Here is a 20947-nt window from a genome sequence, read left to right as displayed (position 1 = left end):
AGAGGCAGAATTACTTAAGAAAATCCTGACGTGATTAGACATCACTCTCTTCTGATAAAACAGTAACTATACTATTAAAGGATAACTGAGATGCTGTATAAACTGACAGTATTTAAATTACTTGGTGTCTCATTTCTGAAACGTCATTTGGCGTGGGGGCACAAGGAAGGACTTGAATATTTTCTGGCTACCACTGTGCAGCTATTCTGTAGCCTGAATATGATCTGCTGGAAGCACTTGCAGGTGCTGTCACCACCCTCCACCTGCTGATATGAGGTATATTTAGGCTCTCGGTTTGTAAAATTTATAAAGGCGGGCTTGAACAATTTATAACAACTAATAAATAACTAGCTTGCAATTTTTGCATATGCTTTAGCATGCAGGAATTCCTCTTGCCTTAAATCAGTGTAATGATGCCAGTTAAACAATTATCTTACTTGTAGTGCCTAAGAGAGCACTAAGAGGCTGGCCTCACCAAACTGTTCAGTGATACACAGTTTAAACACGAAGCCAGGGTCTATATTTATATGCAAATATCATCAAGTTCAAGCTTGAATCACAATATTTTTGAAGTCAAGATTGTGTGTTAAATAATACTCCATGCATGTATGTAATTATATATTAGTGGTGTAAAACCCTTCAGACTTCAACCCTAAACCACAGCAGGCAGAAGGGCTGAGCCCAGAGCACCCCCCTGGCTTGTGTAGATTTTGGGGGGCAGTATGAGTATTTGGTGTTTGCTCAGAGCTCCAATCCAACCAGCTTTGATAGCTCTTGGGAGTATGTGTGATTAACCAGCCCAGCCACAATATGTCACCAGCACTCCACACAAACAGCTCTGCTGCTGGTGGAGAGCAGGCAGAGAGGGAGAAACATCACATCCTGCAGCCAGGGGAGGGAAAAATAGCATGAAAGGACAGGGAAGAAACTTAAGAGGAAAGTGATAAGGGACAAAATGGAGATTATTGGAAAAATGATAATGGGGAAGGTGAGGTCAGCAGCAGGTTAGGTGGAGCTGCATGAGTATGAGAGGAGCTGTCCTGGTCCCTGAGATATGCTGGCAGTCCAGCACTGGGCTTTACAGGCTGTAATTTAAAAACACTCATTCCTTCAACTTTGCTTTCCATTTTGAAAGATTGTTTTTCCTCTCGATTGTATTAATTACCTGTTGTGAACTGAAACCACTCAGTACACTGATTAATTCCCATTCCCAGTGCTCCTCTCCTCTCCTCTCCTCTCCTCTCCTCTCCTCTCCTCTCCTCTCCTCTCCTCAGCACCAACCCCTGGGTTTTACCAACAAAAAAGCTGTGTCAGAAATAAAATGCATGAAAATAATGGAGCTTCAGCAGCTGCATGCAAGTGTAAGGAAAACACATCCCGATGCAATGAGCGTAGAGCCCTGATAGAGCATGACCTTTGTCAGGGGCTAGTAATCATTCTGGCAGTGTTTGCTCATGAGGATTGAGAAATGTGGGCAGCCCATTAACCTGTGCCACTCAGGATCCCCATGGCTGAGCATCACGAGCACGGAGTGACTGAAACAGCCCTTACGGCTCTCGGCTCCTGCGCTGGGTCTCACAGCACGGACGGGGACCAGGGCATTCACCCAAGGTCTCGTGGGTTCAGAATGGAAGGGATGCAATGCAGCCCTAGACAGGGCTGTAGTGCAGCTCTTCCCTTCCCTTCTTGGCTGTGGCAAGCTCATCAGGCCATGCTGCTGCTTGGCCAAGTGGCAGGGGAGTTGGTCAGTCCTTGTGCAGATACCTGGAGCTTTGGGGAGCCCAGCTCTGTGTGTTTGCATGAGCACTGTACATGCTGATGCCACTGGAAACACAGCTGGGGTGTTTACCAGGCACTGCCTGGGGTTTAAGCAAGCATAATGCATTCAGAAACAGAAAAGAGGATGCATCTCTTCATGGATTTGCTGTCTTTTTGCTATTGGGTTAGAATTTAAGAATCGTTAATTCCCAATTTATAGGATAATATGCAGTTCACCTCTAGATGTGCTTTAGTGTGTTTCAAATATACCATTTTGTGCCTTTATATGGGGAGCAAAGCTGCCTCCTCCAGGAAGGGAGGAGGAAACCATTTCAGTCAGACACTTAAAAGCTTAAATCAGCTTGCCTGGTACTATATGGATTTGGAGATGCCGAGGAAGTGGAGTGTGATGTCAAAGTACAGTATTCAGCATGTGTAATACCAGTGGAGTCTCACTGGGGAGTGACAACCCTGTTAGCCCACCCCAGCTGGGATGCAGTTCCTCTGGTCAAACCCCAGGAGACCCAGCAGCAAGGCTGGGGTCTCTGTAGCTGGAGGTGGAGGTTCAGCCAGCCAAATTTATCATGCAGAACAGCCTGAGATGTGTAAAGATGTGTTCTGACTCTATTTTTGTATAAAACTTTTTTTCTTTAGTATGAGCTACATAGTAAAATTGTTTACTGCATAACAAGTGGTGGACACAGGAAAAAAAACCATACAGAATATTCATGCTGTGTGATGCTAAGCTCCTGATTTAAAGGCTTGGTGTCTGAGTCTGTCTACAAGTGACTGAGAAAGATGTTCCCCCAGAGCACAGCAGTGTTGTGGGTGCTCTGAATTATCCTCCTTCTCTCTCACTCTGCAGAGACACTGGTTGCATGTGATCCCTGGAAGGAGGAAGGTCACTTCCTTGGTATCCAGGTGGACGCCCTGGTTTCACTGCTTCTGGACTATTTTTAGTTGTGTGCACTCATGCTGATACCCAGCCCTGCAGGCTGCCTGCTGTGCTGGCTGGCTTGGTGACAGTGTGATGGGGTGTCTGACATGGGCTCGGGGGGGCCCATGAGTGGGGACATCAGCCCAGGAGCAAAGCCAGCTTCTGGCTGACCCTGCCAGAGAAGTAAAACCAGAGCTTTATGCAATGGTGTGTGCAGCACACCCAGGCCAATTAACTTGGAAAAGGATTACTGGTATGCCACGGGGATGCATCTGTGACAAGTTCAACCTCCGATGGCCACTGCGTAAAGCAGCGCTGATGCTAATATGCAAAGAGTCCCAAATTGTCATGAATTAATAAAACTAGGAGTAAGAACTCCCTAAGGGTAATTAAAACATTTAAGTCAGCATTGATTTAAGGCTCACAACTCCTACGGGCACTAGGGAGAAGGAGAGGAGGATTTGGGGCCAGGATCCCTGCAGTGGGGACACTGGGTGAGAACAGCCGTGGTGCAGGAGTCACAGCTTTCCAGGGAGGTTTATCAGGAGACCCTGGAGATATTGCTGTGCTAAAGCAAAGTGCAAGGCAGAGACGAAGAAAAGGCAATGACAAATCTGAAGTGCTTTGTTTCTGTTTTTGTATCTGTGTTGAGGACAGGTTGTGCAGCTCAGCTCTCACTGCAGAGCTGTCGCTCAAAGGGAGCCTGGAGCGGCTCCGTGTACGGACGTGCTGTGACGTGCGGCCGGTGCTGCTGCCAGCCTTCGGACACGTCACGCTCTCCTGAGCAGCCATACAGAGTTTTTGCTTGCTTAAAACAATGTTCGAGTCCAGGAGAGCTTCTCCAGTGCGGGCTCCACAGCAGGATTCTGTCTCTCTGTGGCATCTTGCAAGCACTGCCGGTGGATTGTGTTTGCCTGTGCCCAGCTCCCTCTCACCTGCAGCAGTGTTTTGTGTGCTCCTTGCCCCTCAGGCCCCTCACTGACAACCAGGAGGCAAAAACACAGGGGGACTTGGACCATAAAACTTTTGGACCTTTCCTCCTGAGGATCCTCCTGTCAGTTTTGTCCCAGCCCTGTCTTGTGTGTGCCTGCCTGTGGGGCTGAGCCTTACCTCGTGGAACTAAAGTGGTCAATGAAGCATCACGGTCCTTGCCTTAACTGAGGCAATCCCTGCCTTGGCTTTGTGTCCTGTCAAACACTGCCTAAGGTCTCAAAGTCTGTGTGATGAATAACAAGGATGGTACTGAAACCAGCCAAGAGGTCTCCACACTCCACCTGGGTGTCAGCAAGCAAGCAAGACATCAAATGGGTCTGGGAGCAGAGCAGCGGGGACAAGATGGACTTGAAGTGAGGACCTGATCTCACACCCTTGTAACAGCTGAACTTCTATTTTACATTGTGTTATCCACAAGTGCTCTATCAGATCAACAAGAAAAGCCCACTATATCCTTCCAGCACATTTGCTCTACATATTTTGCTGTTAATGGGGAGAGGAATTGAGGTGGGATTTTGTGGTGGCTCTGCAGGCTCAGTGATGCTGCATCTGGAGCAAAAAGCCCCTTCCATCCCCATGTGGGGCTGTACCACCATGCCAGCTGCAACCCACAAACAATTAAAACTGTTTAGTGAGGCAGACAAATCACATATTACATTTTCCACCCTCTCCTTTTCCATTTTTATATCTGTTGAGCAGGCAAACACAGCTTTTGCAGAAGTCCTGAAAGGGAATTTTAAAAGCTATCCTGCCCTCCCATTTGTTTAAATGTGTTTGTAGTGAGATTCTGCCAGTGCTGGCAGAGTCAGAGGATGAGAATCCTCCAGGGATTTCCCCTAAATGACACTTTCAAAGTCAGATCTGCATATGCACTGCATCAGACACCATTTAGAGAGTTCATGTAAGATCCCAGTTAAAAGAATCACATTTTCTAATATTTTTCCCTCTGTTTATTCTGGGTCAGTGTGCATTATAGAAGAGTCAGAGATGACCATGTTGCAGAGTTTGATGAGATAATGGCAAAGGGAGAACAGATGAGTTCAGAGAGATGGGAGATGCTGATGCAGTTTTGTAGGACAAGGTAGGATTTGCAGGGTGTCATTCAAAATAATTGTGAAAAGTATAATTGAAATGGTGGAAGCAGAACAAATCTGAATGTGCTTTTTTTGTGGCAAAGCACTATTTTCAGCTAACATTGATTTGATTTGAAAGGGAGTTTCAGTGGAGTGAAGAAAAAATGAAATATGAACATTGTTTTCAGATTTCTCTATGATACAGAGTGATGTAGAAATTAAGCTTACCCTCTTCTAAGTAATACAGACTGTGATGTCTAGTTAAGATGTCGGAACATGGTAAGATTAAGGTTTTCACTGGATTATAACTTTACTAAACATTAGCTCTTTTGATGGAAGTTTTTCAGCCTGGAGTTGGTACAAACATGGTAATTTTATATTTGCTTACAGGTATCAATGCAAATTTTCAGTTCAGAGAATATAGTTATTCTTGGGAATAAATTTAGAGAAATGCAGATAATGAATCCACATTATAGAAGTTGCTATGGATGTTTTGCCTAGGAGAAACTCCATGCTTTGGAGTGGAAGCTCCAAGTTTGGCAGCAGGGATGCTCTCCAGGTGGTATCACCCTCATTTACAACCCCAGACTGGGTGAAGTGATAAGGCTGAAAAATCTCAGTCCCAGGAACATCACAGAGAGACAGACAGTAGCTCCCTCCCCGAGGGCTTCTGCCAGCAGCCAGCAGAGCCTCTGAGTGCTGAGGGTGATAGGAGACACCTTTACTGACCCTGCTCCTGCCCATCCCACTGGGATGCTGGGCACAGCCTGGGGAGTGTCTCCTGGGGCACTTCACGTTCCCAGGGTGAGGGATGGACCTTGCTGGGTTGCTGTTGTAGGGAGCTGTGTGGAGTGCGGTGTTTAAAGTGCTAAATGAGAGATGGGGGTTAGATTTGGTGTAGGTGACAGACCTCAGTGTGAGGCAGAACCACTGACAAAGCCTGAACCAGCCTTCTCTAGGGCTGGTTCTCCAGCAGGATGCACAGCATTTAGCTCATCATCATCCAGAGTGGCAAAATCTGAGCTCTAGAACTCCAATTCCCCTGCCTGTGATGTGCCCCCATCCTGAACTCTCCCTGACTCATGGAACTAGGACAGTTCCTCATCAGGAAGATTTAAAAATCCTTGGCTTTTAAAAATCAGAGGAAAAGACACAGTGCTTCACTTCAAACTCATTTCCAGGGGCAAGGTCTCCAAAGGCCAGAGACTCTCTGCCTGGTGCCATTTGATTTCCTCCTGCATTAGCATTACATGCTGGGATTTGGGATGATGTACAAGTTTCTTTTCCAAGATGCCAGCCTTGGTTGGTGCTGTTCTGTCTGGTTTTGGGATGCAGGCTGGGAAGCCAGGGGCAATTCAGCCAGCCCCAGCTCTTCTCTGCCAGCCATGCAGCAGAACTTTGGGGAGAAGTTGAAGCAGATTGAGGTGGTGTTGGAAACCACCAGAGCAAGGTTTGCTGGAGCTTATTTATTGTCACCTCCAGTTAGTAACCCCAGCTGACCTCAGGGGGTGTTTTGAGGTTGCATTCATTAGTGTCTGTAAGAAATTAAAACGCTTCAGTGCTACAGCTGGGGAAAAGTACAGGATGAAATCTGTGCGGGATTTAGATGCACTGAGTAAGATGTGTAGACTGATGAAGAACAGAAGCCTGTTTTTCAGTGGATTTGCACATTTTTCTCCCTCCATCCACCTCCTCCCTCTGCACTGCAAACACCACCTTGTGTGTGACACTGCTGGTGGCTGAAAGTGGCCTCCTTGGTTGGCCTGTCCTGCCAGAGATGGTGTAACCCTCGGGGACATTCTGTCTCCTCTCACCAGAACACTGATTTGTGCCTCTCTGATTTTCATGACACTTGTAGGAAGGTAATTTTTGAAAGACATTGTCACAGTTTGGTTGAAGCTGTGATATGGGCCTTTCCCCCTGATGGACAGACAATGTGGTTATTCAAATGTCATCTCTTTTTTAGTAACCTGGATAAATATCCTCCTCACCACCAAGGAGTAAAAACTATCCTTGTCCTGGGGGGCTCAGGGAGGCCTCAGGGAGCCCTGCATCTTCCTCCTAGCAGGCAGGCAAGGATGGAAGAGTGTTACTTTGATGTATATTTAATGTAACATATACAACAAAGGTAAGCAGGAAAATTGCAAATTTTTTTATGTCCTTAATGACATTTATAGCTTCACATTCTCTTGCTCATTCTTAGCATCACTTTGGGATCAACTGATACCACCACAGTGCTGGTGCCCATTCAACAGAGTCATGCAGATGATTTGGGATTGGGCCCAGTGACTTAAAGTAATTTTACTCCTGATGTAAACAAGAGCAGAATAGAGCTGTGAAAGTTTATAAATAACAAGAGCTGGGTTTTGACTAAATCTATAGTATTTTTTTTTCTGACATTCACCTTGCATATATTAAGACATTTCCATAAATATAAAGGAAACTTAATAAGCCTCAGAAAGGTTAGAATGTTTCCATTGGATTTTATGCCTGTTGCATAAATCCTACCCAAGTAATTCCATACTTTGTGTGGACATAATTTTTTTACAGTATAAATTCCATTAACACATTCATGCCATATGTGCCATATATTAAAACAAGCAGCCTCCTGCACTCCCAGTAAATCACTAGCATCCATGCCTGCTTCCCAATTCCATCAGCATGGATCTGCTTGGGCAGTGTGGTGGTGGGAGATCCTGTATGGAGCCTCAGGGCTGCAAAACCAGCCTGTCTGGGCTACATCCCTGGCTGTAGTGAGGCTCCTCCATGATTAAAAATGATAACCTTGCTGTGATTCCATGATAAAGATGATAAACCCATCTTCTCTCCTCTCCTCTCCTCTCCTCTCCTCTCCTCTCCTCTCCTCTCCTCTCCTCTCCTCTTTTCTCTTTTCTCTTTTCTCTTTTCTCTTTTCTCTTTTCTCTTTTCTCTTTTCTCTTTTCTCTTTTCTCTTTTTCTCTTTTCTCTTTTCTCTTTTCTCTTCTTTTCAGAAATGTTGAAGTTCACACTAAATAACCTGGGATCCAAAGAATTGCTTTAATTTCCAGCTGTTCTGAATATCCTGAGAATTTGTAAAAAAAAATTACCCTCTTTATCCTAATCAAAAGTAATTAAAAGTACACTTAAATAGAGCACAGATCTATGCTTAATTCCAAATGTTTTGCACGTATAAACAACAGGAGTTGTTACTAACTCTTCAGCTCCACAAGCAACAGCAGAGCCCCCTTTTGCTGTCACAGGTGCTTTGCAAGCACACAGTCAGACTTTCTGGCTGGAATACTTTACCTTGGTAATGGCCTGTGCAGATCAAAACTCCATCAAATAAGATGAAGTCTCATTGCTTGCCACAACCACTGCCATGATTTAGCACTTCTAAAAGTTGGTCTACTCTGCACAACAGAAGCGGTGCAAAATGCCACGTTCTCAGTTACTTTGCCTTGCAGCCTGGGAGTTGATGCATTTTACTCATTCATTTCACATAACTACATCCTTGCCATTTTTCCTTCCTTTGGACAGAGCTCTTGGCTTTCAGACAATTCCTGCAGACCCTGCAGCAGTTGTGTCACCATAAGATGTGTCACTCAGACTGGGAGCAGTCAGGTTTGAAAACCCAGGAGCTGCCTGACTCGCATCCGAGTGGAGCAGGCAGTGAGTGAGCAGACAGCAAGAGGGGTGCAGACAGCCAAAGTCTTTTAGACTTAAGCAAGGCTTAATGCAGTTAAAACCAAGCCTTAGATGTGGCTCTTGATAATGCTGGTAATAACTTCCTTTTTGGGACTTATAGAGAGAAGTGATCATCTCATTTTTGTGATAAAACAAGTGTGCAGAATGAATGGTCTCATTTCCCCAGATGCAAAGTGTGATAAGGAAGGAGCTGGCATATCCCTTTGGGGTTAAAAAAAAATAGATTGTTAATTTCTTGGGATGGGATCCATCTTTCATTTCTGATTTTGCCTAGCACTCTGCACAAAAGGGTGCCAATGCATCACAAAGCTTCCTGGCAGCTACCAAACCATGCAACACTCACATGATACAGGGATAAGTGACAGCCAGCACATGCACCTGGGTATGGTACTACTTAGTGAAGGAACTGATGATGGGATGGGGAACACTTATTAAACTTACAAGCACATGGTGACAGCTGGCAGGCTGGAGGAGAGGCTGAGAAGTCCAAATAGTGGCAAATTGTGAATTGCATGAGTAGACCAGAATGCTATTCAGATGAGAAAAGATGTGAACCATCAGAGAAAGTCCAGGGGGAGTAGTGGGAATGAACAGAACTCTAGGGAAAAAAAAGTGATGAAGAAATGTGGAATAGACTGAGCATCTGGAGTGTGGACTGACCAGGGAAGCAAGGTGGCAACTGTGTCAAGTGTGTGAAAGGCTGTCACAGGAAGGGAAGGAATCATCTGCTTTCCCTGTCCATGGTGGATAAGACAAGGAATTGGAGGCTTAACTGCAGCAGAGAAATTAAGGTCAGATCCTTATGAAATTATTTTTGTGTATGGTAGAAATTATGAAAAATTGCAACAGATTTCTTGAGGAGGTTTAGATGTTTCTATCCCTGGAGAGATTTCCATGAGTTAAACATTGATCATACCCAAAGGCAGAGAAAGTGGTGGAGTACCCACCTTCTGGAGATGCCATTGACCTTCTGCTACTTGGAATTACAAGAAGCTGACCTTGCAATCAAGACATTAAGAGGGAAAAAAAAAAAAAAAAGGTTTAGATCTCAGATGTGGCAGATTGCTTTTGTGAACCTACCAGTCTGCTTTCAAGTTGGCTTCTTTCTGTATTCTAGGAATTCTTGGATTTGCAGAGAAATTAGCATCTGTTGTCACTGTTTGAGGTCACCATTGAGGACCCATTCTCAGAACAGAATTTTGGGTGTCATGTGGAATCAGATCCATAACAGTAAACTTCATATTGATGACAATACATGGCCAGACATCAGTGATGTTACCTTTTCTGTCTAGCGGGAACTAAACCAGATGGATTTAATATTTCCTCCATCTACAGCTTTGTCTACAGAGCACAGTTACAAGAGTCAGTGTGCTTCAGACCTACCACACAGGATGGACACTTCTGGCTTGCAGAAGTCCATTAACTCACACCAGGCTTTTATTTCACACCACATGAGGTGTGGAGAAGGGCTTGAAACCCTGCTGCTCCTGGAGGAAGGTGACCAGCCGCTCCTTCTGTCATTGCCTCTCCTTCTCCTGTGTCCCTGTGGCCTGCAATTGGCCCTGCTCACTCAGGAAGAGATGGCTGGAGGTGAGCACTTCGGGAGGGCTCTCCTCCTCCTTCCACCTGTTTTTCATTCCTTGACTCACTGGCTTTAAGCCGTAAGCAGTGACGTGACAGCTGAGTCACGGACACACCACCTGGATGCTGTCAGCATCAATCTCTCTTACAAGGATCATAGAAGAACAAATAGAGAAGACTCTTAGGGCTTCTCATTCGTCTTCCTGCCAGCGGGGCACCAAGCCCTGCAGTGCAGTCTCTGGCTTTGCCCAACCTTGCTCTCAAAATCCCAAGCAATGGGATTCCACTGCCCTTCCCCAGGAGCTGCTCTGCGATTCAATAAACATCATTACCAAGGAGAGCACTGCTTTTCCATGATCATTATTTACCCTAAGTGTTCCTAATGTGAGCAAATAGCTTCTTACTGATATCCACACTAGAGGGTATTTTTGTTTTCTTGTGAGAAAATTCAGTAAAGTTGCAAAATTGGAGATGAAATTTTATTTGTGTTCTGTTTAACAGTTTTAAGGACATCTCTGCTGCATGCATTGTTGTACACAGTGGATGAGAAAACCCAGAGATGCAGCCCTGTGCCCTGAAGAGCTTATACTTTTCATTTAAGCAAGATACAGTGACTGAGAGTGACAAGTAACGAGAAGGCAGGACAAGAGTCATACGAGAAAGGTCAGGACGTTTCTAAATAAAACCCATTGTCATGCTTTTAATTTGGTTTATATTGAAGACATCATATATGGCTACATATTTTTGAGACAATTTCACTGTGTTTTAATAAAACGTTTTTAATCTCAGGAAGTCATCTTGCCTGCTTTGGTTTGGTGCTTATTTAAATCTTCGTTTTTATAGAAATGTATGTTTTTCTCTCAGTTACTCTTTTAGCTTGGCAGGGTTTTGCAAAAACAGTTGTCACAGTTAGTCTGGTTATTAATTCCCTGGGTGTCTCAGAGGTACAGGAGGTTTTCTGGCTGATCCATGCCACTGGACTGCTTCTCCTTGACCTTTGTCTCCAGCTCTCTGTCTCCTCTCTGCAACACCCCAAATTGCCCTTACTCCAGAGGTGGCAGTCAAACCTCTTCATCTGTTTGCCTGAGAGTAACAAAGCACCTTCCCTCTGCACAGACCTTGCAGCTCCTCAGAGCAGCAGTGACTCCTCTCCTGGGCACCAATAAACCAGAAGAGCAGAGCATCACAGAGCCAAACCACCTGCCCCACCTCCTCCATATGCCCTCTCCAGCTTTTACACCCCACTCACCGTGTGTTTGCTACAGCTGATGGAGGTGTAAAGCCAATTCCTGCCATCCTTAGCCTTGGGTTTCCAATCCACACATCTTCCTCTTCACGCTACTTGATTAGCAGAGGAGCACATTTAATTTTGGGGGATGCAGGGTAAAAGTCTATCATGGAAACTCAATGTTATTCCAACAGATGTCCATTCAACGCCATCTGTCCCACCTGTGGCTTTGGCTATTATTTCTTACTAATTTTAATCTTGTCTTTGCCTTAAGGGGACAAATTCTTTTTGGTACCTGACTGCAGGTTTAGCAAACTCCCAGAGGGAAGCCCAAATGCATTTCAAAAGCATTTTTAATGTGTGTCTTTCATCCTGGTGAAACCAGCTGTCCATGCACATCAATTCCCTGCAGCAATTTTTCCTTTCATGGAATGGAAAGATTCAGCCTCGTGGATGGGTATGGAAATTTTGCTGATTCGAGACAAGGGGTCTGCTTAAATGGACTGAATTTAGTACTCTGACTTTCCAGCCTCCCTCTTAACTCTTCTGAAGGAAGTCATGAAGGCTTGAGAGCTGAGTCCTGCTGGGAATTTCTGAGAGCTTGGAACAGAGATGGGTGATTTTCAGCTCGAGAACCTGCCAGGGGTTTGGTTTCATGCACACACACTTTGCTGAGCAGCTTGGTGAAGTGCACACCTTGTACTCAGAAGGCAAGGGATCTCTTTCTTTTACTACACCCCCAATACCTGTTAAAAATATACTTAACTATTACTTAATTATTTGTATCTTGTGTGGAAGGCCCTAGCTCTATTAAAAAACCAGATGCTTATTTGTATAGATAGTGCAGAGTTATTGCAGCAGTCACACTGGAAAAGCATTAGTTATCTAAGGAGACAAATTGAACAAGACAAATCTAGGGCCAACCTGTTTCTCCTCAAGCCATTTGTAAACACATACTGAGAAGCAGAGAATTAGGAAAGGGGAGTTGACTTGCTCTTGCTGTGACCCAAATGCAGCTGGTTAAGGGCAAGTTTCATTTTAATTTACTGTTTCTAAGCAAGACATCATTCAAAGCTGATGTTTGACAGGTGGTGATGCTCATATCCTGCCGCTTCTTCAGGACGGTTTTGTTTCTCTCTAAACCTACTCTACCTCCAACTGAAGACCTGCTCTGGGAGCAGGGAGCTCCCAAACAGCTTGGAGCTCCTTTGGTGTTTCTTCTACCACCTTGGCTGACGGGGCCAGGTATCAGCTGCTGCTCCCAGTAGAGTTCAGAACAGTTTCCTGGGCACAGGAGCAGCCATGGATGCTGGCACCAGGCATCTTCAGCACCAGCTTTAGTCATTGTCTGAGGTTGCTCTGTTCTCACAGAATTTATCTAATCTTTGATGCATTAACTTCAGGGTGTGACCCTGCTGTGAGAGAAGGCAAGGGGAAAAGTCCCAGCAGGGCAAAAGTGGGAAGCAAGGTTCAGTTGCTCTGATTTTTTTTTTTGTTTTGTTTTGTTTTGTTTTGCAGAAAATACAGGCTGATTTATTCTGAGTTTGGTGAACAGTACCTATTTTGGGAATATGAAGGCATTGGGCTCTCACTGATCCTCTCCACACCTTTTGGTATTTCTCCAAGCAGTGCCCTGAAGGCAGCTCTGGGGTTTGTAAGCTGCTCTCTTGTAAACACTCAAAGGTATTTGTCCAACAGAAGGAGAGCCAGCTTCCCTGTGCAGCAAGTGGATGTGGCAAAATGCAAATAGCAGCAGTTCACAGGGATCGATACACCCAACAAAGCCCAGGCAGCTGCAGTGTCTGTCTGGATGGTGTGCAAGCTTCTCCTTCAGCAGGATCTCTAATGGACACTGTGCTGGAACACGGGGATGATTCTGGCTGTATGGACAGAAATTTATGCATTGCTACAGTAGCTCAAGTGCCTGTGGCCTATTGCAACTCTGCCTTACAGACAGTCAGAAAAGAGCCAGCTCCCCTCCTCGTTCTATGTAATAAAATGCTTTTGCTGCTGTGCAGGACCTCATGTACCCTTGGGGTCCATCAAATGGGAGTAAACGAAGCTTTGTGCTCTTAAGACAAGTCCTGTTGGAAACCCTGGCATAGGTCATAAAGAAGTGCACAATATTTGTGGGGAATGATGGCTGCTAATACAATAAACCTAACAATTTCTAATTTTTCCCTCCATTAAGCAAAAATAATCAGTGTAATTACATTTTATATTTTGTGAATGACAATAATATTATATGCATTCTGAACATTAACAGATTTGAATGTGCTTTTAACAAGAAATGTGAACATTTTATTATAAGAACTATATGTACTATGTTTTACTAGGTGTTGAATACACCAAGTTCCAGATAGCTAATTTTGGAAATGAGAAATATCTGATGATGTGATAAAGGCAATGAATGAAGCACTTCAGAGGATCAGAATGTAATGTTATGCATAACTTCCATCAATTAGGACAATTAGCAAAACAAAGCTACACACTGGGATGGATGAGGGTACTGGATCTAAGGGTACAGTGCCTTTACTCAAAGTAATCTTGATTTCAGCTTCTTAAAAGTATTTTACCATAGCTCAGGAAGTCCTTAAGCCGTGGACTGATGGAGATTAAGAGAAAATACCAGGGAACTATGAGTATAGACTTACTTTGATCTTGACATTTTTGCTAAATAGGGTATCTGAGCTGGTATGGCTCTTACATTTTCAAGTTAATGGCCAAATCCAAAAAGTTGCTAAAAGAAGGAATTAAAGCAGAATATAAATACCTAAATCCAGCATTGAAATCAAGAGGCTCTCTCAGCTCCAGTTCAATCATAGAAGCACCTAATTCAGGAGGTACCTACCTTCAGTTTCCAAGAACTTCAAATGTACAACAGTCACCTTGCACCTGTGCCTGGAACCTCCACCTCCTCAGTGGGTCTGAATCCTGCTGTATCCTGCCAGAGTTACAGATGGTTCAGCTCTTGTTGGACTTGGAACAAACCACATGCTTGAGTTCATGAGCTCAGTTTGTGCTAAGGATGTGCAGCAGAGAAGGCGAAAAAAAAAAAGTAAACCTGAGAGGAAAGAGAGCAAGTGCAGAGGAGTCTTTAACTCAGCAGTTGGGATTGGTCTTTCAGGAACAGGAATTGTGTCCTTCTGGCTGGAATTCACAATCAGCTTCTGGAGGAAGACTGAAACTCCAGATCAGGTAGGTGCTCTCACCACTAAACTAAAAATTATACTTACCTTTGATCTTCCTCTTATAACTCAATGAATCTTTAATTCTTCTTATGCAAAGAAGAACAGGTTCAGCATAAGGGCATACAGTGCTCTCCTCTGCTCTCCCCATCTTCCCTGGGTATCTTGCACCCTGGAAGATTTCTGTAGCTCTCCAGGGAACACAGGTTGGTATTTCTCAGGCAGCAAATCAAGGTGAACCCAGATCTCCTCCTTGTCACCCTGCTGACAACCTCCCCGAGAAATATAGATGGCCAGCTGCAGCCTGCAGGAGTGTCCTGTGTTTGCCTCCAGAGGGACAGACTGCCCATGTCCTGAAAGGTGGCTCAGCCACAGTGACAGGTTTGAAAGCTCATCCCTGAGCTCCTTCAGTCATCAGATTGCTTTTTTTTCTGTCTCTTGGGAGAGGGCGTTTTACAGAAGAATAGATCCTAGAGAATAAGCTGGAGAAAATCCAACTCACAACACCAAACACTTGCAAGTCTGAGACTACTCTCCTGGAAAACTGGAAAGGGTTTTAGAAACATGTTCCAAATCTGGTAAATGGTGAAACGCTGGAAGAAACGTCCAACCTCCCAGGCTGGTGTCCTCACCGCTGCCTTGTATGTATGTAAGTGCACGCAAAAGTTGTGAGATGCCCAATCCAGCAGTCTGGGATGACTGTGGAAAGTGGATCTGATGGAGCACATCTCTTGAATGTTACCAGCAACCTGAGGTGGGTGGGTGACTGTCCCTTGAAGCAGAAAATAAGGAATGGAAATTCTTGTGTTCCTGGAATTTTGGAGCTTCAACGCAAAGTGTCTGGGTTCTTTGCCTGTCCAAATTTGGGAACTGTGTCTGAACTGCCAAGTGCTTCCCTGATCAGTCAGGTTCCCATGTCCTTACACCACATCTGAAAAAGAAGTTTCAAGTTAGATCCATACAAGCTTTCAGGGGCTTAACAATTGCTTTGGCCAACAGCAGTAATCACCAAAGCCCCTCCTCAGCCAACGGTCCAGACAGCCTTTGTATCTCTCCAGGGATGCCCTGTGGGTGCCTTTTCCCTCTTTGGGCACACCCAGAGGGGCCTGAGTCTTGCCAGCCCTCAAGCAGCCAGCATTGGAGCACCAGCCTGACTCAGTTTTGAAAGAGGTGAAGTGCCTGACTCTAAGAGGGGCCCTGGTACTTGTCACCCCAATTGAAGAAAGGTACCTCCCTGCAGGGCTGGCAGTCCCCCGGACACTGCCTCATTAGCTGATTTGGTAATTCCCTGCTCCTTCTACTGCTGTGGTGCATCCCATTGCACATACAAAGCAGGCTCCCAGCAGCGTAGTAGCAGCCTGCACCAAAATTGTAACCTAAATGTTGCCAGGTACCTTTTTGTGCCTATATTCCAAATTACTGGTGTAGGTTCAGTAAATGGTACCAGCTGGCTCAAAGATCACAAGTGCTGTGTCTTGGGGCACAAGACGCATTGCATCAGTCAGGCAATAACTCCAGGTCTCCAGGAATATAGATCCTACTGGAATTACTCATTGAAGTCACATTGTGTTTACCTTAAAGCAATCTGACGAGGGATTAACTGGGTGATCAGTCCATCTCACCACATCACAGAGGATTAATTAAATAATTCCCAAACAAAATTGCTAGAATTTGACACCTAGTCTAACTGCTTATATCTCTGTAATATTTTCTTCCTACTTGTTCAAATGCTCCACCTTCCTTATTAAGATCAGTGCCGATTTTGTCCTGCAGAAAGTTAGAATATATTTATTCTTCTTCATCTGTGCTTGTTGATCTATGGGAATAACAGACCCCGTCACCTAAAATTATTCTGGCTTTGCAGAAGGGGCTGGTGAGCCTCTATTTAGAATATAGTACCCAGTACCTGTCACCGCATTAGAGAAGTGAGTTGCTACAAATTGGGACCTTGCAACAGAGTCCAAATGATGCAAGTACTTAATTATTCAGAAAAGGTTTAGAAAAGCTACGGTGTGGCTGCTGCCTTTGGAAAACAGGAGATTTAAAAGCCACTTTACGGGGGTTTGCAGAGCTCTTGGGGAATAGCAAGGATTCACATACCCAGGAAGAACAGAGCGAGTGACAAATACCAGAACAAAAGGGAAATTAACAGAAGCTTAAGCAGGGATGAGCAGCAAAGCAGTGTAATTTATTTGTGAATTTATTTGTATTTAGCACAGTTAATATATGGAAAATTATACTAAAGTTGGAACAGAAACAACTATTAGAAATCATTTTACAAGGCTTTAGACACGTGTGAGGGCTTAAAATAACTCTGTAGGATGCAACTCGTAATTCAGAGGAGAGGACAGGAAAAGGACTTACGTTTTCCTCACAATCTCGTCTCTTAAAACATTTAGCTCCATTGTGCTAAGAAATAGACATAATTACTTTAATGTGACTGTCCACAAAATGCTCAGGGAAAGGTTTTCATTTACAAATTTAATTTCCCTGCCACCTTCAAGTATATAAGTGTCGGTGAAAATAATCAGAGACACTCGAAAGGACAGGGCTGAACCCTGATCTCAGCAACAGCAGAGCAAAGCCCGAATAACTCCAAGAAAAATTCTGGATGCACCCTGAGATGTAACTGAGATGAGATCTGGTCCTGAATTGCTGCACTCCAGACAGAAAAACCTTGATATCCCCTCCTTAAATTTCAAGAGAAACTATCAAAAGAGTCCCAAGTCCTTCTGGGACACTTCCACCGTTCTTGGAAGAAGCCTGTATGTCCCTATTTGCATATGATGCCTCCAGGCCATCAGCTTCAGCAGGCGTTGGATCAGACTGGACGGCTCGCTCCTTCGACCTGCAGCTCTGCCCGCTGTAAGACCAAACACTGCCTTCAGCTCTGGCGAGCCCGCTGGGAATTGACCCTTCCGACGCACCGAGGGAGCGTGCGACACCGGGATGTCGCCCTGAGGCAATCTGTGTAATCCCTGTATCTCTCTTTTCTTTCCTTCCAGGACGGGTGCTTAACCCGCCGCTCGGAGACACGTGGGTGAGATCCCAACTTTCTCTCCAGGGGAGATCTCCGCAGGAAGTTTACCATGCCAGGGCTCTCGCTGTGCTACCACCGTTTACTCGGAAAATCACAGGCAATTTATCACGGTTTTCTCGGGGGAAAACCCATTTGATTTGGACCCGTCATTACTCAGGGAAACTACAGAACACCGTGCTGTAACCTAACGTGAACTCTGCTAAAGGCATTTCTTCCTAGGGCTCCCTTTTCACTTGGCAAGCCCTGCCCGCCTTTGGAAAACCGGGACGGGTGTAACGGACCGTGGTTACACCTGGATGTGTTGAGGAGCAAGATGCACCCGCGATGTTGTCCCGCTCGTCTTTGGGCCGCCGAGGCAGGACGCGGGGAGCCTGAGGAAGCCGCGGGGAACGCTCTGAGGTGACCTGCTGCCTGGCCGGGGCTTTCCCCGGTCCGCTCCCGCAGAAAGCTGTGCGTGTCGGCGGCGGCAGGGAGCTCACCCCGGCGGGACTGGGGCTCCGCGCAGGGGCCGTCCCGCTGCGGGCAGAGGGATGGAGGGACGAAGGGATGGAGAGATGCAGGGAGGAAGCACTACAGGCGGCAGGTGAACGGGACAACGCGATGCGTCCCCGACCGTCCCGCTTTCAGCGGGGCGCAGTTTGGGCGCCACCCGCAGTGACTCCGCCGGTGACGGCTGGGCGGGAGCGGTCTCCCCCCGCAGCCGGAGTGCCCGGGGACGTGCGGGACGCTCCGCCGCCTCTCCCCTCCCCTCCGCCCGCCCCGCCCGTGGGGCCGCGCCGCCACCGGCGCTCGGCGCGGCGAGCGGGCGGGCGGTGGCAGACGGGCGCCCCGCGGACCGCAACGACGGCGGCGCCCCGGAGCCCCCCAGGCGGCTCCGCCCCGGCCCCCCGCAGGTGGGTCCGCCCTGCCCGCGCCCCCCACGTCGGGGCGGCGACGGGGGCGGGCGAGCCCGTCCCCCCACGCGGGACCGAGGGGTAGAGCCGGGCGCCCGCTCGCCGAGGCGACGCCCCCCGCGCCCGCCCAGCCCCGGAGGGCGGACGGGGCGCCGCGTCCCCTCGGAGCGGAGCGGGGCGGCTCTCGGCATGGCGGGGCTGCCGGCCGGCCGGCGGGCGGGCTGAGGCGGGGGCCGGGCGGGGAGGCGCCGGCGGCGGGGTCTCACCGCCTCTTCTTGCCGTCCCCCGCAGGGAGCGGCCGGCCCCCCGCGCCACCATTGCCTCGCACGGCAAGGAGGACCTGCTCGCCGCCGCCGCCCGGCTCTGGCAGCGGAGGAGGCGGCTGCTGGCCGCCGCCGGGCTCGCCCTGGCCATGGCCGTCGCGCTGCTGGTCGCCGTGCCCCTGCTGCTGCTGCAAGCGCCCGCCGACACCGGCGCCCACTACGAGATGATGGGCACCTGCCGCATGATCTGCGACCCGTACAGCGGCGGGCGGCCGCCCGGCCCCGGCAGCACGGCCGCCGTGGAGGCCCTGCAGGACCTGGGCGCCAACCCCCCGCCGCCCTTCGTGCAGGGACCCAAGGGGGAGCCGGGCCGGCCGGGCAAGCCGGGCCCCCGCGGGCCGCCCGGGGAGCCGGGTCCGCCGGGTCCGCGGGGCCCGCCGGGGGAGCGGGGCGACGCGGGGAAGCCGGGGCTGCCCGGGCTGGCGCTGGCGGGCGCGGGCGGCGGCGGGAGCGGCGGCGGGGCGGCGGCGGGCGGCGAGGCGGCGGGCGGGCTGAGCGCCGCCTTCAGCGGGCCGCGCATCGCCTTCTACGTGGGGCTCAAGAGCCCCCACGAGGGCTATGAGGTCCTCAAGTTCGACGACGTGGTGACCAACCTGGGCAACCACTACGACCCGGCCAGCGGCAAGTTCACCTGCCAGGTGCGCGGCATCTACTTCTTCACCTACCACATCCTCATGCGCGGCGGTGACGGCACCAGCATGTGGGCCGACCTCTGCAAGAACGGCCAGGTGGGTTCCGCCGCTCTCCCGCGCGTCCTCTCCGCCCGGGGTCCCCCGGTCGTCCCCCTCCCACCGTCCCCGTCCCGCGGGCGCGGCACCGGCCGTCGCCGCTCCCGGGAAAAGAGCCAGCGGGAGCATCCTTCGCGCCGTCGGGGCGGGGGTGCACCTCTAGAGCTGCGACAAATCCCGAACTCCCGGCTTGCAAACTTCTCTGCCGGACTGGGGGAGAAGGAGAAGCGAGGACAGAGGCGGGAGGGAGGACACAGAGTAGTGGTGGGGTTGGGAAAGAGGCACTCGGGGCATTGATGGAGGGGCTAAGAAAGAGGGGCTGGGGGACTGATGGAGGGGCTGGAATAGAGGTGCCTGGAGAACTGATGGGGGGCCTGTGGAAGAGTGAGTCATAGGGCTAATGGAGGTGCTGGGCAAGAGGGGGTAGGGGTGCTGATGTGCCCAGCGGCTGTGTTGGCAGGTGCGGGCCAGTGCCATCGCCCAAGACGCAGACCAGAACTACGACTATGCCAGCAACAGCGTGGTGCTGCACCTGGACTCCGGCGACGAAGTGTACGTCAAGCTGGATGGAGGCAAAGCACACGGAGGCAACAACAATAAGTACAGCACTTTCTCTGGCTTTCTTTTATACCCTGATTAACAAGTGACACAACACAACTGGCCCCGCCACTGATGCACATGGGGCTGTTTGGCAATTCCATACCCCATCGTGCTGCTGTTCCTGCTGGTGTCCACTGTCTCCGCAGGTCACTTTAGCTTCATTATCAGTTTGTATGTTTTTATTTTCACCCTTGTGGAAATGAGATAGAAATGAAACAAAGTGAACCCCTTCCTTACTTTCCCCTGTTTCTTCTGACCCCCACTCCTGCCTGAGTGTTTCGTGTGTCACATGAGGAACTTGGCAGCTTGAAACTCTCAAGCGGTTCCAGGAGGGTTTAAAAGAGCCCAGAGTTTGGACTGTGTCACACACGGAATTTGAACAGGTCACATTTTTTCATCAATAAGTATTAATGACAATGATGAATTTTCAGATCGACTACTCACAAAGAGGGACTGGATCATAACAGTTTTTTCCTCTGCTGCTTTGTATGGGGTCAAGTGTAAACTTTTCTTTCTGTGCAATGCAATGCTCGTGTGAATGATGGTGTCATTAACATCAAACCTGTTTCTGTCTGCAAAAGAATTTGGTCTTTGACCACAGCCACCCAAATACCACATTAAATTATGTTTTTAGACAATGCCTTCTTGCTTTCTGTCTCTTCCAGTGCTACAAAGCAGCACTGTGGTGGTGCCACAGGAGGGTGGGTGGTAAAGGAGGGGGTCACTTTGGTCCCTTAGGTCTATAGTCATATTTAAAGTTAGGATGGGGTTCCTTGCCTAGATCTTGAATATGGTCCGAGGGGGCTGGGAAGAAGGAGAGAGAGGAAAAAAGCTTCACCTTTTATGCAGTTTTGTGAAAAGAAGGCACACAGTTATCAAGAGGTGAAAGTCGGGGTGTGGAGCAAATCTCCTAAACACACT

At 48.1% G+C, this 20947-nt stretch overlaps 1 protein-coding gene across 1 annotated transcript; it reads left to right on the top strand.

Annotated features, from left to right (window-relative positions):
• Positions 1–18260: 18260 nt before the first annotated feature.
• Positions 18261–20664, top strand: C1QL2 (complement C1q like 2). The gene is made up of 3 exons (XM_068195278.1): positions 18261–18375; positions 18667–19426; positions 19887–20664. Exons 2-3 carry the CDS (start codon positions 18788–18790, stop codon positions 20064–20066), a joined length of 819 nt encoding a protein of 272 aa, XP_068051379.1. The 5' UTR covers positions 18261–18375; positions 18667–18787; the 3' UTR covers positions 20067–20664.
• Positions 20665–20947: the final 283 nt, after the last annotated feature.

Source organism: Anomalospiza imberbis, chromosome 7 (genome assembly GCF_031753505.1).
Source record: "Anomalospiza imberbis isolate Cuckoo-Finch-1a 21T00152 chromosome 7, ASM3175350v1, whole genome shotgun sequence".
NCBI classification, from domain to species: domain Eukaryota; kingdom Metazoa; phylum Chordata; class Aves; order Passeriformes; family Viduidae; genus Anomalospiza; species Anomalospiza imberbis.
Note: the sequence above shows the minus strand (reverse complement) of the source record. Positions and strands in the feature narration are given on the sequence as shown.